Genomic DNA, 13,559 nt, shown 5'->3' with positions numbered 1-13,559 from the left:
TGACAAGCTTTTGCACAGCAAAGGAAACCATAAAAAAACAAAAAAAACAAGACAACTTACAGAATGGGAGAAAATATAGTTTCAAAGGATGCAACTGACAAGGGCTTAATCTCTAAAATATACAAACAGTTTATAAACTCAACAGCAAAAAAGCCAACAATCCAATTGAAAAATGGGCAAAAGACCTGAACAGACATTTCTCTGAAGAGGATATACAGATGGCCAACAGGCACGTGAAAAAATGCTCAACATCACTGATTATTTGAGAAATGCAAATCAAAACTACATCGAGATACCACCTCACATTAGTCAGAATGGCCATCATTAACAAGTCAACAAATAACACATGCTGGAGAGGGCGTGGAGAAAAGAGAACCCTCCTGCACGTTGGTGGGAATGTAAATTGGTACAACCACTATGGAGAACAGTATGGAGGTACCTCGGAAAGCTAAATATAGAACTACCACATGACCCAGCAATCCCACTCTTGGGCATATGTCTGGACAAAACTTCCCTTGAACAAGATACATATACCCCTATGTTCATTGCAGCGCTATTCACAACAGCCAAGACATGGAAACAACTTAAATGTCCATCGACAGACTAAGAAGATGTATATATACACAATGGACGACTACTCAGCCATAAAAAGAACAAAATAATGCCATTTGCAGCAATATGGATGGAACTAGATACTTTCATACTGAGTGAAGTAAGTCAGAAAAAGACAAACACCGTATGACTTCATTTGTATCTGGAATCTAATGTATGGCACAAATTAACCTTTCCACAGAAAAGAAAATCATGGACTTGGAGAACAGACTATGGTTGCCCATAGGGAGGGGGAGGGACTAGGAGGGACTGGGAATTTGGGCTTAATAGATGCAAACTCTTGCCTTTGGAATGGATAGGCAATGGGATCCTGCTGCATAACAAGGGCAACTATGTCTGGTCACTTGTGACGAAATGTGATGGAGAATAATGAGAGAAAAAGAATGTATTATATATGTATGACTGGGTCATTTTCCTGTAGAGTAGAAATTGACAGAACACTCTATAATGGAAAAAATGAAAATCTTATAAAATACATATCCACTGGCAATAATGCAGTCCCTTTTCTCTATGCCCTAGAAGATCCAGGTTTCACAGGCCTTCATTTTCATTTGTCGTCTTCTTAACACCTAGGAGGCAGTGAAAATGTTCATATATTGGAGCATCTTAGTGTGCAAGTAAAATATTTAATAGGTAATTTTTCACTTGTATGTAGACATTATTTCGTTTATCTTGACCAGGCTACTTACTCTTTGTTTTTAACCTGCAATTTACCTTTTCTTCCTAATTTTGCAACTTTCTTTTTTAAGCAGATCCTGTTGGGTCACTTTTTTCTTGGTTTTTAGTGTACTATTCTTTATTCTAGGCTTAAACTGCTATTTAGTTCCTTCAGATCCAGTGGAAGTAACATTGTTTTTGTCTGAATGCTGATCTGCCCTTCGATTTTAATTTTAAACTGTTTTCTTTGGAATTTAGAATCATTCTACAGAATTTTTCTCATCTAGCCATCATTTCTTCATGAGAGCACAGACTCTTAATCATCTTTTCTAAGCTGTGCTCTGATTTTTTTTAAATCAACTTCCTGTATTCGGAAGTTCTTTTCACTCTTTTAATAGTGTGACTCCCTTTTTTATTATGCAGGATTTCCTGCCACTCTCATTCATGGATCACTCTCCTCTAAGCTAGTCATCTGTCTGGTCTTGTCTTCCTGTCTTTTTTTTTTTTTTTTTTTTTTTTTTTTTTTTGGTCTTTTTTTTAGGGCCACATTTGTGGCATATGGAAGTTCCCAGGCTAAGGGTCAAATCAGAGCTGCAGCTGCTGGCCTGAGCCACAGCCACACCAGATCCAAGCCGCGTCCGTGACCTACATTGAAGCTCACAGCAATACCAGATCCTTAACTCACTGAGAGGGGTCAAGGATCAAACCTGCATCCTCATGGATACTGGTTGGGGTCATTACTGCTGAGCCACAACAGGAAATCCTGGTCCTGTCTTTCTGATCACTGGATAAATCAAGAGAAATAGGACCTTTGTGTTTCACAGGTACAGATTTTCCACATTGACTCCAGTTATGTCTAAGTTCTTAATGATACACTGTTTTAAGGGAGGTTTGTTTTTATCAAGGCAAGTATACCCTCCCTTTCTTCTGGTAATCTTTTTGTTCTGGTAATCTCAAGAAGGGATAAGAAGTAATAACTTATTATCTATCATAAATAAAAACATATGATCTTGGGAGTTCCTGTCGTCGTGGCGCAGTGGTTAACGAATCCAACTAGGAACCATGAGGTTGCGGGTTCGGTCCCTGCCCTTGCTCAGTGGGTTAATGATCCGGCGTTGCCGTGAGCTGTGGTGTAGGTTGCAGACGCGGCTCGGATCCCGCGTTGCTGTGGCTCTGGCGTAGGCTGGTGGCTGCAGCTCTGATTCGACCCCTAGCCTGGGAACCTCCATATGCCGCGGGAGCAGCCCAAGAAATAGCAACAAAGACAAAAAAAAAAAAAAAAAAAAAAAGAAGGGATAAGAAGTAATAACTTATTATCTATCATAAATAAAAACATATGATCTTGGGAGTTCCTGTCATCGTGGCGCAGTGGTTAACGAATCCAACTAGGAACCATGAGGTTGTGGGTTCGGTCCCTGGCCTTGCTCAGTGGATAAAGGATCCGGCATTGCCATGAGCTGTGGTGTAGGTCGCAGACGTGGCTCGGATCCCGAGTTGCTGTGGCTCTGGCATAGGCCAGCGGCTGCGGTTCTGATCAGACCCCTGGCCTGGGAACCTCCACATGCTGCGGGAAGTGGCCCTAGAAAAAAAAAAAGACCAAAAAATAAATATATATATGAACTTAAAAATGGTTAAAAAGTAAATTTTATGTCAGGTTTTATTTGTTGTTTTTGTCCTAATTTTAAAAACCTCATATGCCTGATTCCCAGAAAAAAAGAAAAGCTAAAATCAAGAGAACTCATATCTTTAAGAGTGTCATCAAGTTTTCTTTTAACCAAATTATTTAAAGCTATGCAGATAATAATTCCTACTTTGCAGTCTTTCCATTAAAAAAAGTAATAGAATTTTTCAAAAGCACTTTGAGGTCTACAGCTACCCAGAGAGTTCCCATATACCCCTTTCCATCATCCCAGTTTCCCCTGTCATTAACATCTTACATTAGTGCTGCATTTGTTCCGAATAAAATGATGAGCCCCTGTGACATATTAACTCTATTCCATAGTTACATTTTAGATCCCTCTTTCTGCTGTGTTTTGACAGATGTATAACAGGTATCCACCCTTACAATATCATGCATATTAGTTTCACCACCCCCAGATTCCCCTGTGCTCCATCCCTCCTTTACTTCCTCCTCCTCTGCCAAACTCCTGGCTGTCACTGATCTTTTACTATCTCCATGGTTTTGCCTTTTCTAGAATGCCATAAAGTTGGAATCATACATGCAGTCTTTTCAGATTGGCTTTTTTCCCTTAGCAGTGTGCATTGACTGTTCCTCCATGTGTTTTCATGGCTCAATAGCTTTTTTTTTTTCTTTTTAGGGGCACACCTGTGGCATATGAAAGTTCCCAGGCTAGGGGTCAAGTTGGAGCTGCAGCTGCTGGCCTGTGCCACAGCCACAGCAACACCAAATCCAAGCCATGTCTGTGAGTTACACCAGAGCTCATGGCAACACTAGATCCTTAAGCCACTGAGCAAGGCCAGGGATCGAACCCACATCTTCATAGATATTAGTCAGATTCATAATCTGCTGAGCCTCAACGGGAACTACCTTTTTTTTTTTTTTTTTTTAAAAAACGCTGAGTTCATTGTATGGATGTACCAATATTTGTTCATCCATCAGTAAGGACATCTTGGTGTTTCCCTGTTTCGACAGTTATGAATAATGCCTCCAAAAACATTCGTGTGCAGGTTTTGTGTGGACATAAACTTTCAACTCATTTGGGAAAATACCAAGGAGCAGGGTCATATGATAAGAGTATTTTTAGTTTTGTAAGAAACTGCCTGTCTTCGGGAGTTCCCATCTTGGTGCAGTGGTTAACGAATCCTGCTAGGAACCATGAGGTTGCGGGTTCGGTCCCTGGCCTTGCTCAGTGGGTTAAGGATCCGGCGTTGCCATGAGCTGTGGTGTGGGTCGAAGACTCTGCTCAGATCCCAAGTTGCTGTGGCTCTGGCATAGGCCAGCGGCTACAGCTCCAATTCTGGGAACTTCCATATGCTGCGGGAGCGGGCCTAGAAAAGGCAAAAAAAAAAAAAAAAAGAAAAGAAACTGCCTGTCTTCCAAAAGTGGAAAAAGTGTCTGCACCATTTTTCCATTTCAGTAGCAATGAATGGGAGAGTTCCTATTGATCTGCTATCCTTTCCAGTATTTGGTGTTGTCGGTGTTTTGGATTTTAGCCATTCTTAGGGATGCTTGGTGGTATCTCATTGCTGTTTTAATTTGCAATTCCCAAATGACAGATGGTGTTGAGCATCTTTTCATGTTTTTATTTACCATATGTATATCTTCTTTGGTGAATTGTCTGTTCAGATCTTTTGCCCAATTTTTAATTGGGTTGTTTTCTAATTGTTGAGTTTCAACCATTCTTTGTGTGTTTTGGATATGAGTTCTTTATCAGATATGTATTTTGCATATGTTTTCTCCCAATCTGTATCCTTTCTTTTCATTCTCTAAACAGTATCTTTTGCAGAGCAGAAATTTAAATTTTTTTTTCTTTTTTTTTCTTTTTTGGTCACCTCGTGGCATATGAAGTTCCTTTGCCCCAGCTGCAGCAACGTTGGATCCTTAACCCATTGTGCCAAGATCAGACGTGCATCCCAGCACTTCAGAGATGCTGCCGATCCTGTTGTGCCGCAGTAGGAACTCCATTTTAACCATGTTTAAATGAACCGCTCTGGGGCATTAAGTATATTATTGTTTACTTTTTTTTTTTTTTTTTTTTGGTCTTTTCTTTAAGGCCACCCCCGCAGCATATGGAGGTTCCCAGGCTAGGGGTCTAAATCAGAGCTGTAGCTGCCAGCCTGTGCCACAGCCACGCAATGCCAGATCCAAGCCGTGTCTGCAACCTATACCACAGCTCCTGCAACACCAGGTCCTTAACCCACTGAGCGAGGCCAGGGATCGAACCCACAACCTCATGGTTCCTAGTCGGATTCATTTCCACTGTGCCACAATGGGAACTCCAGAAATGTTTAATTTTAACGAATGAATTCTTTTTTTTTTTTTTTTTTTTTTTTTGTCTTTTTGCCATTTCTTGGGCCGCTCCCGCGGCATATGGAGGTTCCCAGGCTAGGGGTTGAATCGGAGCTGTAGCCGCCAGCCTACGCCAGAGCCACAGCAACGCGGGATCCGAGCCACGTCTGCAACCTACACCACAGCTCACGGCAACGCTGGATCGTCAACCCACTGAGCAAGGGCAGGGACCGAACCCGCAACCTCATGGTTCCTAGTTGGATTCGTTAACCACTGCGCCACGACGGGAACTCCTAATGAATGAATTCTTAGCAATTTTTTTCTTTCATTGATGGTGCTTTTGGTGTTGTATGTAAAAATGCATTGCCAAACTCAAGTTTACCTAAATTTTATATTAGTTTTATAGTTTGCATTTTACATGTAGGTCTATTATCCATTTTGAGGTAATTGTTGTGAAGGGTGAAAGATCTGGGCAGGGCACGGTGATGTTGTGACACCATTTGGTTTTTTTAGCTTTTTTTTTTTTTAGATCATTTTTGGCTGCCCCACAGTATATGGAGCTTCCAGGCCAGGGATCCCCTTGTGCCACAGCGGGAGCTCACCAACACCATTTGTTGAGAAGACCAACTTTTCAACATTGTATTGCCTTTGCTCTTATGTATTTATGTGGGCCTATTTTGGGGCTCTCTGTTTTGTTCCATTCTATTTGTCTATTCCTTCACCAATACCACACTATATTGATTATTAATATCTTTTTATTAAGTCTTAAAGTAGGGTCAATCCTCCAACTTTATTCTCCTTTAATATTGTTTGGCCACTCAGGGTCTCTTACTTCTCCATGTGAACTTTAGAGTCATTTTGTCGTTAACCACAGAATAACTTGCTGGGACTTTGGGATTACACTGACTTTTAGATCAAGTGGAAAGACCTGACATCTTGACAGTATTGAGCCTCCTTATCCATGAACATGGATCCTCTCTCCATTTTTTAAGATTTTTCATCAGTCATGTTTTTCCCAAACAGATGTTCTACATGTTTTGTTAGGTTTATAGCTAAATATTTCATTTTAGGGAGGGCGCTAATGTAAGTGGAATGTAATTTCAGATTCGAGTTGTTCATTACTGATTTATAAGAAGGCGATTGACTTCTGTATATAAACTCTTTACCCCTCAGTTGTGCTGTAATTGTATTTTAGTTCCAGGGATATTTTTTTTGATTCTTCGAGATTTTCTACATAGACAGTGATCTCATCTGTGAAGAAATAGTTTTATTCCTTCCTTCCCAATATGTATACAGTGTATTTACTTTTCATGTCTTACGGAATTAGTAAGACTTCTAGAATGATGTTGATTAGAAGTAGTGAAAGCAGGCATCCCTTCCTTGTTTCTGATATTCCTGGGAAAGTATCTGGTTCCTCTCCATTAGCTATGATTTTGTTGCAGATGTTATTTATCAGATTGAGGACATTCCTCTCTATTTCTAGTTTTCTGCGAATTGTTATCACAAATGGGTATTGGATTCTGTGAAATGCTTTTGTGCATATATTGATATGATCTTGTAATTTTTCTTTCTTAGCCTGGATTATATTAGTTGATTTTCAAATGTTGAATCAACATTGCATGCCTGGAATTAATTTCTCATAGTCGTGATACATAATTCTTGTTTTATACATTATTGGATTTGATTTGTTAATTTTTTTTTTTTTTGTCTTTTTGTCTTTTCTAGGGCCTCTCCCGCGGCATATGGAGGTTCCCAGGCTAGGAGTCGAATTGGAGCTGTAGCCACCGGCCTATGCCAGAGCCACAGCAACGTGGGATTGGAGCAGAGTCTTCGACCCACACCACAGCTCACGGCAATGCCAGATCCTTAACCCACTGAGCAAGGCCAGGGATCAAACCTGCAACCTCATGGTTCCTAGTCGGATTCGTTAACCACTGTGCCATGATGGTACCTCCGATTTGTTAATATTTTTGTTGAGGGTTTTGCATTTATATTTATGAGAGATAGTGGTCTACAGTCCTCCTTTCTTGTAATGTCTTTGATTTTGTTATTAGGATACATTGACTTCATAGAATGAATTAGGAAGTATTCCCTTTGCTTCTATCTTCTGAAGGGTTGTGAAAAATTGTATAATTCGTCTGTAAATGTTTGCTAAAACTCAGCCTCTTTGGGCCTGGTGCTTTCTGTTTTGACAGGTATTATTCAATTGGTGTTCCTGTTGTGGCTCAGCGGTAACAAACCCGACCAGTATCCACAAGGACATGGGTTTGATCCCTGGCCTTGCTAAGTGGGTTAAGGATCTGTGAGTTGTGGTGTAGTATCCTTGAGCTGCAGTGTAGGTTGCAAACGTGGCTCAGATCTGGCATTGCTGTGGCTGTGGTGTAGGCTGGCAGCTACAGCTCCAATTCAGCCCCTAGCCTGGGAACTTCCATATACTGCAGATGCAGCCCTAAAAGACCAAAAAAAATTTTATTCATTCAGTTTATTTAATATTTATAATCCTAATTAGATGATTTATTTCTCCCTGTGTCAGTTTTAGTAAAACTTGTCCTTCAAGGAATTGGTCCTTTTAATCTAGGTTATCAAATTAATGAGCATAGAGTTGTTCATAATGTTTTTAAAATTCTTTGTGATTTATTATTCATGTGATCAATAATGCTAACCTCTCTTTCATTTCTGATACTAGTAATTTCTTTTTTTTCTTAATTAACTTGGCTAGAGGCTTATCAATTTTATTGAGCATTTCAAAGAGCCAACTTTTGGTTCCTTCAGTTTTTTAATAATTTTTTTCCCATGGATAGAAACTTTAAAAAAAACAGAGCACCCTGCACAGTTCTGTATGTTAAAAAAACTTATAAGTTGTTTTACTGCAAAACAAAGCCCAAGTGTTTATTAAATAATTTCTTTAAAAAAATTTTCTGACCCCCTTTATTTCTCTTTGCACTTATTTTACAGAACTAGATTTTTCTCAAATTTTCTTTTCAGCCTTTTTTTACCTTTCAAGGTTAACAGTTTTTATGTAACTTGTAAACTGTTTCAGAGAGAAAAGTCAAAAGGGAAAGGATTTAATGATGCAGCCGAATCATTGATAAGTCAGATTAATAAGAGATACAAACCAAAGGATGGCACAAAGTCTACAAGAAAATTAAAGGAGTCTTTAATTGACAGGTATGTTCTTAAATTTTAGAAATTAATATGTTTTGACAGATACAAATAAATTATTTTACATAGTTTTACAGTTAGTTTTTAAACATGTGTTTAAATAACTTAACTTTCCATTAGAGAATACAGTTGCTTGGTTACTTTTATAAATAGTATCTGTTCAAAGTATACATAAAGGGAACTCAATTTGAAATTATTCTAATATCTGAGTACATTTTATAAAGTATCAAAAAGACCATATTGATGCAGCATACCATTTCAGAAATAAATCTTTAGTATATAGATATTTTCAAAATTTTATTTATTGAGCCTAGTGATGAGTAAAACTAAATATTTTAAATATATTATTTAATAAAGTATGAAATGTAAATGAGCTGAGGTGAGGGTGGTTTTTTTTGTTTTTTTGTTTTGTTTTGTTTTGTTTTGTTTTTGCTTTTTAGGGCCGAACCCTCGGCATAGGGAGGTTCCCAGGCTAGGGGTCTAATCGGAGCTACAGCTGCTGGCCTATGCCACAGCCACGCAGGATCTGAGCCATGTCTGCGACCTACACCACAGCTCACGGCAATGCCAGATCCTTAATCAAACCCGCAACCTCATGGTTCCTAGTCAGATTCATTTCCCCTGCACCACAACGGGAACTCCTTAGCTATTTCATAATAGTAAATGTAGATTCCTTGTTTGCAGTCTTTCTGAAGATTTTCTTTTATTGAGAAGTATCTCCTTGTAGGCTGCCAGTTGGTGTTTAAATTAATTCTGGCCTTAAATGGCATGAAAAAAAATACTCTTATGGCAGAACCATTCATCTTATATTGCTTGGCACCTCCTGCTGCATAAATGATTCAACTTAGACTTAACTATTATTGAACTGTTGGCTATGGATGAAGGTGCAAAAATACTGGACTAGTACCGTCATTTCAGTTATTTGTAGCATATTGAATGTGGACTTAGTGACCCAAATATGTTTTACCTTATATACACTGGCTTTTATGAAAAACATTCTACTGATATTCACTTTTTTAATTTTGACAAAACCTTTTTTATAGTGGTTTTTCAAACAAGTCTGATCTACAGCTCAGAAAGGTAGGTTTCATCTATTTAACTACACCAGATGTGTAGTCAAACTTTATGATATTTGACTGTAAACACTAAAATAGAATAATAGTAGAATGGAAGTATATTTAATGTTTTCAACATATTGATAATTGTGTTAAATAACTGACAACTTTTAGTGGCAAGTACTCAAAATAGCCCCTAACTTTCTGTTCTACTTTTCAAAGAAAATGCCTCTTTTATGTGTATGTGTGTTATTTTTACTTTTCGGTACATGATTCAGTACCATTTTTTTTTCTAGCTTACTCCATCTCTCCTGACAGTAAAATTATTAAGTCCCTATTTAAAAAAAAGAAAATTGGGGCTACACCCTTGGCATGTGGAAGTTACAGGGTCAGGGACTGAACCTGTGCCACAGCTGTAACCAGAGCCACAACAGTGACAATGTGCCAGATCCTTTACCCACTGAACCATGAGGAAACTCCTTAAGTCCTTTGTTTTTTTGGGGTTTTTTTTCTTTGTTTGTTTTTGTTAAAAACATTTACTATTCATACAGGCTTTAAATATCAGTTATCTTTGCTTTATTCCTCATAGTTATCTCCAATTAATTTCAAGTTTTGAGGTTTGCCCTCAGGAAATTCCTCTCGCATCTTCCCTCTTCTGCTTGTGCCAACTCCTGTTTTTTTGAGTTCTAATTTCTCATCCCTGGATTTTTACAATTGCCTTTATGTAATTCTTTTCTTTTGTTGTTTATGCTTTTGCTCTATTGTACAGAAGTTTAAAATTTATATATGAATTTACCTTTTTTTTTCCTTTTAATGATTTTTATTTTTTTCCATTATAGCTGGTTTACAGTGTTATGTCAATTTTCTACTGTTCAGCAAGGTGACCCAGTCACACACATATATATATACATTCTTTTTTTTCTCACATTATCATGCTCCATCTTAAGTGACTAGATATAGTTCCCAGTGCTATACAGCAGGATGTCATTGTTTACCCATTCCAAAGGCAATAGTTTGCATCTATTAACCCCAAATTCCCAGTCCGTCCCACTCCCTCCCCTTCCCCCTTGGCAACCACAAGTCTGTTCATGTCCATGAGTTTCTTTTCTGTGGGAAGACATATTAGGTTCACCTTTATGTAATTCTTTTCACTGCTAGTGTTTCTTTGTGCCAATCCATTCATTACTTTCAGTACTAGCTTTTGGACTTTGTAAAGCACATAGCTTCAATCCTGTCACTCTCTTGTTCAAAATCCTCCTTTGGTCTCTGTTCCTTATTGAATTAAGTGGGAACGTAGGCTGGCTCCCTAGACCTCCTAAAAGTATGTCTTATTTCCTAAAACTACTTCCTTAGACATGTCTTTTTTAGCTGAAACGAAATAACTTGAGATTCCCTGATGTGTCTTTCCTAAGTTTATTTTTTTCTTCCCCCCTTTGAAAAGAAATTAAGAGTGAGTTACCAGGTTCTTTCACCCTCTTTTCTCGTTGTCAGAACTTCATTCCTCCTTGCAAGTCTTTGTTAAGAGTCTGCCTTCTTTATAAAAACTTTCTAAGGTGTCCTGACTCAAAATCCAAATGGACAAGAACTCTGAATCTATGCAACAATGTCTTTATACCTTATTTTTGATATTTTATTCACAGTTGGAGTTCCTTTTTTCTCTCTTCTGTCCTCTTCTAGAATGCAGCTGTTTAGAATCATCTTTGTATCCTATATAAGACCTTTTCTCATTTCTGCACCTTCTTTAATATCTTTGCTCATTTTTGTATCTTTTGTAAATACCTAGCACACACTGGCATGCAGAAGATGAATTGAGCAAAGGTATCTAAACACTGGTAAAAATCATAATGGAAAGAATAAGCGAGATAAATGATCAGAGGAGTAATATATTAAGGGATAAACTTTTTGGAATAGCATTATTTTTGGAATAATGCAAAGAATTTTATTATAAAGTAGCCAAAAGAAGTAATAAAACTGGAGATGAATATCACCTAAAATGAATATTTTAGTTTAGTATTTCCAATCTCCAGATATTAAATTAGACTTCTAATTATTTCTGATCAGTAGTCATTTTGTAATTGTAGTTAAATTATTTTAATAACAATTATTCATTTAATATGTTAAAATTTTATTTAGCTTATTCTCTGCCTACTTTTTGATCAGATTGAATATACTTTGAACAATATGCTATAGGAATAACCTTACACATATTTTCCCCTAATCATACTATTTGATTGACAGAATTTTGACTTTTTCGCATGATATTTTACATAAATAGTAGCCTCTCCCAAAGTTTTTCTATTTAAGAGTTTTAAAACAAATGAGAGTCGGGGAGGTGGGGTGGTAAAAAAGTAGAAGCATGCTTGTTTTGTGATCCTAGCATCACTAAGATTCAGCCTGTAGTATACCAGTGGGGTCATTTACCTATATATTGTCAATAAATATTAAAGATATAAGCATCTTATTTTTATTTTGTATTTGATTTACAATATTTTGTTCTCAGTAGATACGTAAGTCTTCAATTTTTTTTTTTTTTTGTCTTTTTTTGTCTTTTTTGTCTTTCTAGGGCCACACCTGCGGCATATGGAGGTTCCCAGGCTAGGGGTCTAATTGGAGCTGTAGCCGATGGCCTACACCACAGCCACAGCAACGTGGCATCTGAGCCAAGTCTGTGACCTACACCACAGCTCACAGCAACGCTGGATCCTTAAGCCACTGAGCGAGGCCAGGGATGGACCCTGCAACCTCATGGTTCCTAGTCGGATTTGTTAACCACTGAGCCACGATGGCAACTCCAGTCTTCAATATTTTTAAAAGTGTGGATATTTAAGGAAACTTTTACAAGTATAAAATTTATATTGATGAAAACACAAGTAGATAATATATGAAATTTAATTGCACGGTATCTGTTTACCACATATCATACTGTACAAGTTTGAATGGTTTTATGTAAATTTCTTTTGTATTTAGGAAAAGGTTCAGAAAAAAAGTTACAGACAATTGAAGACTACTTTTGTTAATGTTACTTCTGAATGCCCATTGTAAGTAACTTTTTATAAAGCTTAAAGTTTTCCTCATGTTTGAAAAAAATAAATTTATTTATTGTATAATGGAGTTAATATTTCTTCTCATCTTTACAGGAATGATGTTTACAATTTTAATTTGAGTGGAGCTGATGAGCCTGTTATAAAACTTGGGGTAAGCTAGAAATAAGTAGTTATTTTGTATTTACCATGCAGTTACTAGAGTATGCCTTTTTATTTTCATCCTCTTATAGATATGCTTTAAAATATTTATATTACTAAATTCCTCAAAATTTATTTGATACCAACGTAGGTATATTTGGTTTTCATTCAAATCTTTTCTTTCTCCCACTATACCAAAGTAGAGAAAAATGAGTAATAGAGGCATCAAGAAAACTACTTTCCTTACTGATGCAACAGATTTAAAATAATTACTCTTAAAATTTTTGTGTGTGTGTGTGTCTTTTTGCCTTTTCTAGGACCACTCCTGCGGCATATGGAGGTTCCCAGGCTAGGGGTCAAATCGGAGCTGTAGCTACGGGCCTACACCAGAGCCACAGCAACGCGGGATCCGAGCTGCGTCTGCAACCTACATCACAGCTCATGGCAACGCTGGATCCTTAACCCACTGAGCAAGGGCAGGGATCAAGCCCGCAACCTCATGGCTCCTAGTCGGATTCATTAAGCACTGAGCCACGACGGGAACTCCTTAAAAATTTTTTTAAATTAAATATAAAATAATACTCATTTTGGTTTTGGTATAGTTTATATTATTAAACTTTTTCAAAGCTTAATTTTATTGTCACATCTTCTGTTGAATGTGATGAGATTTTTCATGCTTATTTCTTTTAATTTTTTTTAACACTAAGAAAAATTTTTAATGCTTTTTCACAATATAGATCCAGGAATTTCAAGCTACAGCTAGAGAAGCCTGCGTGGATAGTACAATAACATTGTAGGTATTTTTATTATAATCAGATGGGTTTGTTTAAAATATACTTTTATCAGTTGTTACTTTTCTTAAATAATTCCTCCCACTTTGAGAGTTTTTAACATATGAAAAGAGTGAATAAAAATGTTACT

The 13,559-nt window shown here is 37.3% G+C and overlaps 1 protein-coding gene across 13 annotated transcripts in view; it reads left to right on the top strand.

The window, feature by feature from the left end:
* The window catches only part of SYCP2 (synaptonemal complex protein 2), an 85,742-nt gene that overhangs the window by 57,083 nt on the left and 15,100 nt on the right, over positions 1 to 13,559 (top strand). For 8 of the 13 annotated variants that reach the window (XM_085003156.1, XM_085003147.1, XM_085003145.1 and 5 more), the window contains 5 exons: positions 8,280 to 8,407; positions 9,445 to 9,481; positions 12,424 to 12,494; positions 12,594 to 12,651; positions 13,376 to 13,431. Coding sequence is in view for 10 of the 13 variants with exons in the window: in XM_085003147.1 (XP_084859273.1) it covers positions 8,280 to 8,407; positions 9,445 to 9,481; positions 12,424 to 12,494; positions 12,594 to 12,651; positions 13,376 to 13,431 (350 nt within the window). In the remaining 3 variants the exon portion in view is untranslated. Of the gene's footprint in view, positions 1 to 4,798; positions 4,903 to 8,279; positions 8,408 to 9,444; positions 9,482 to 12,423; positions 12,495 to 12,593; positions 12,652 to 13,375; positions 13,432 to 13,559 lie in introns of those variants that run through there. The other 5 variants (XM_085003151.1, XM_085003159.1, XM_085003160.1 and 2 more) reach the window with 3 other exon arrangements.

This window comes from Sus scrofa, chromosome 17 (genome assembly GCF_054392235.1).
Source record: "Sus scrofa isolate SSC_HxYL_T2T_F1_AM1 chromosome 17, Sscrofa_HxYL_maternal_Yorkshire_Landrace_v2.0, whole genome shotgun sequence".
In the NCBI taxonomy this organism is placed as follows: domain Eukaryota; kingdom Metazoa; phylum Chordata; class Mammalia; order Artiodactyla; family Suidae; genus Sus; species Sus scrofa.
This window is presented reverse-complemented; position numbering and strand designations above follow the sequence as displayed.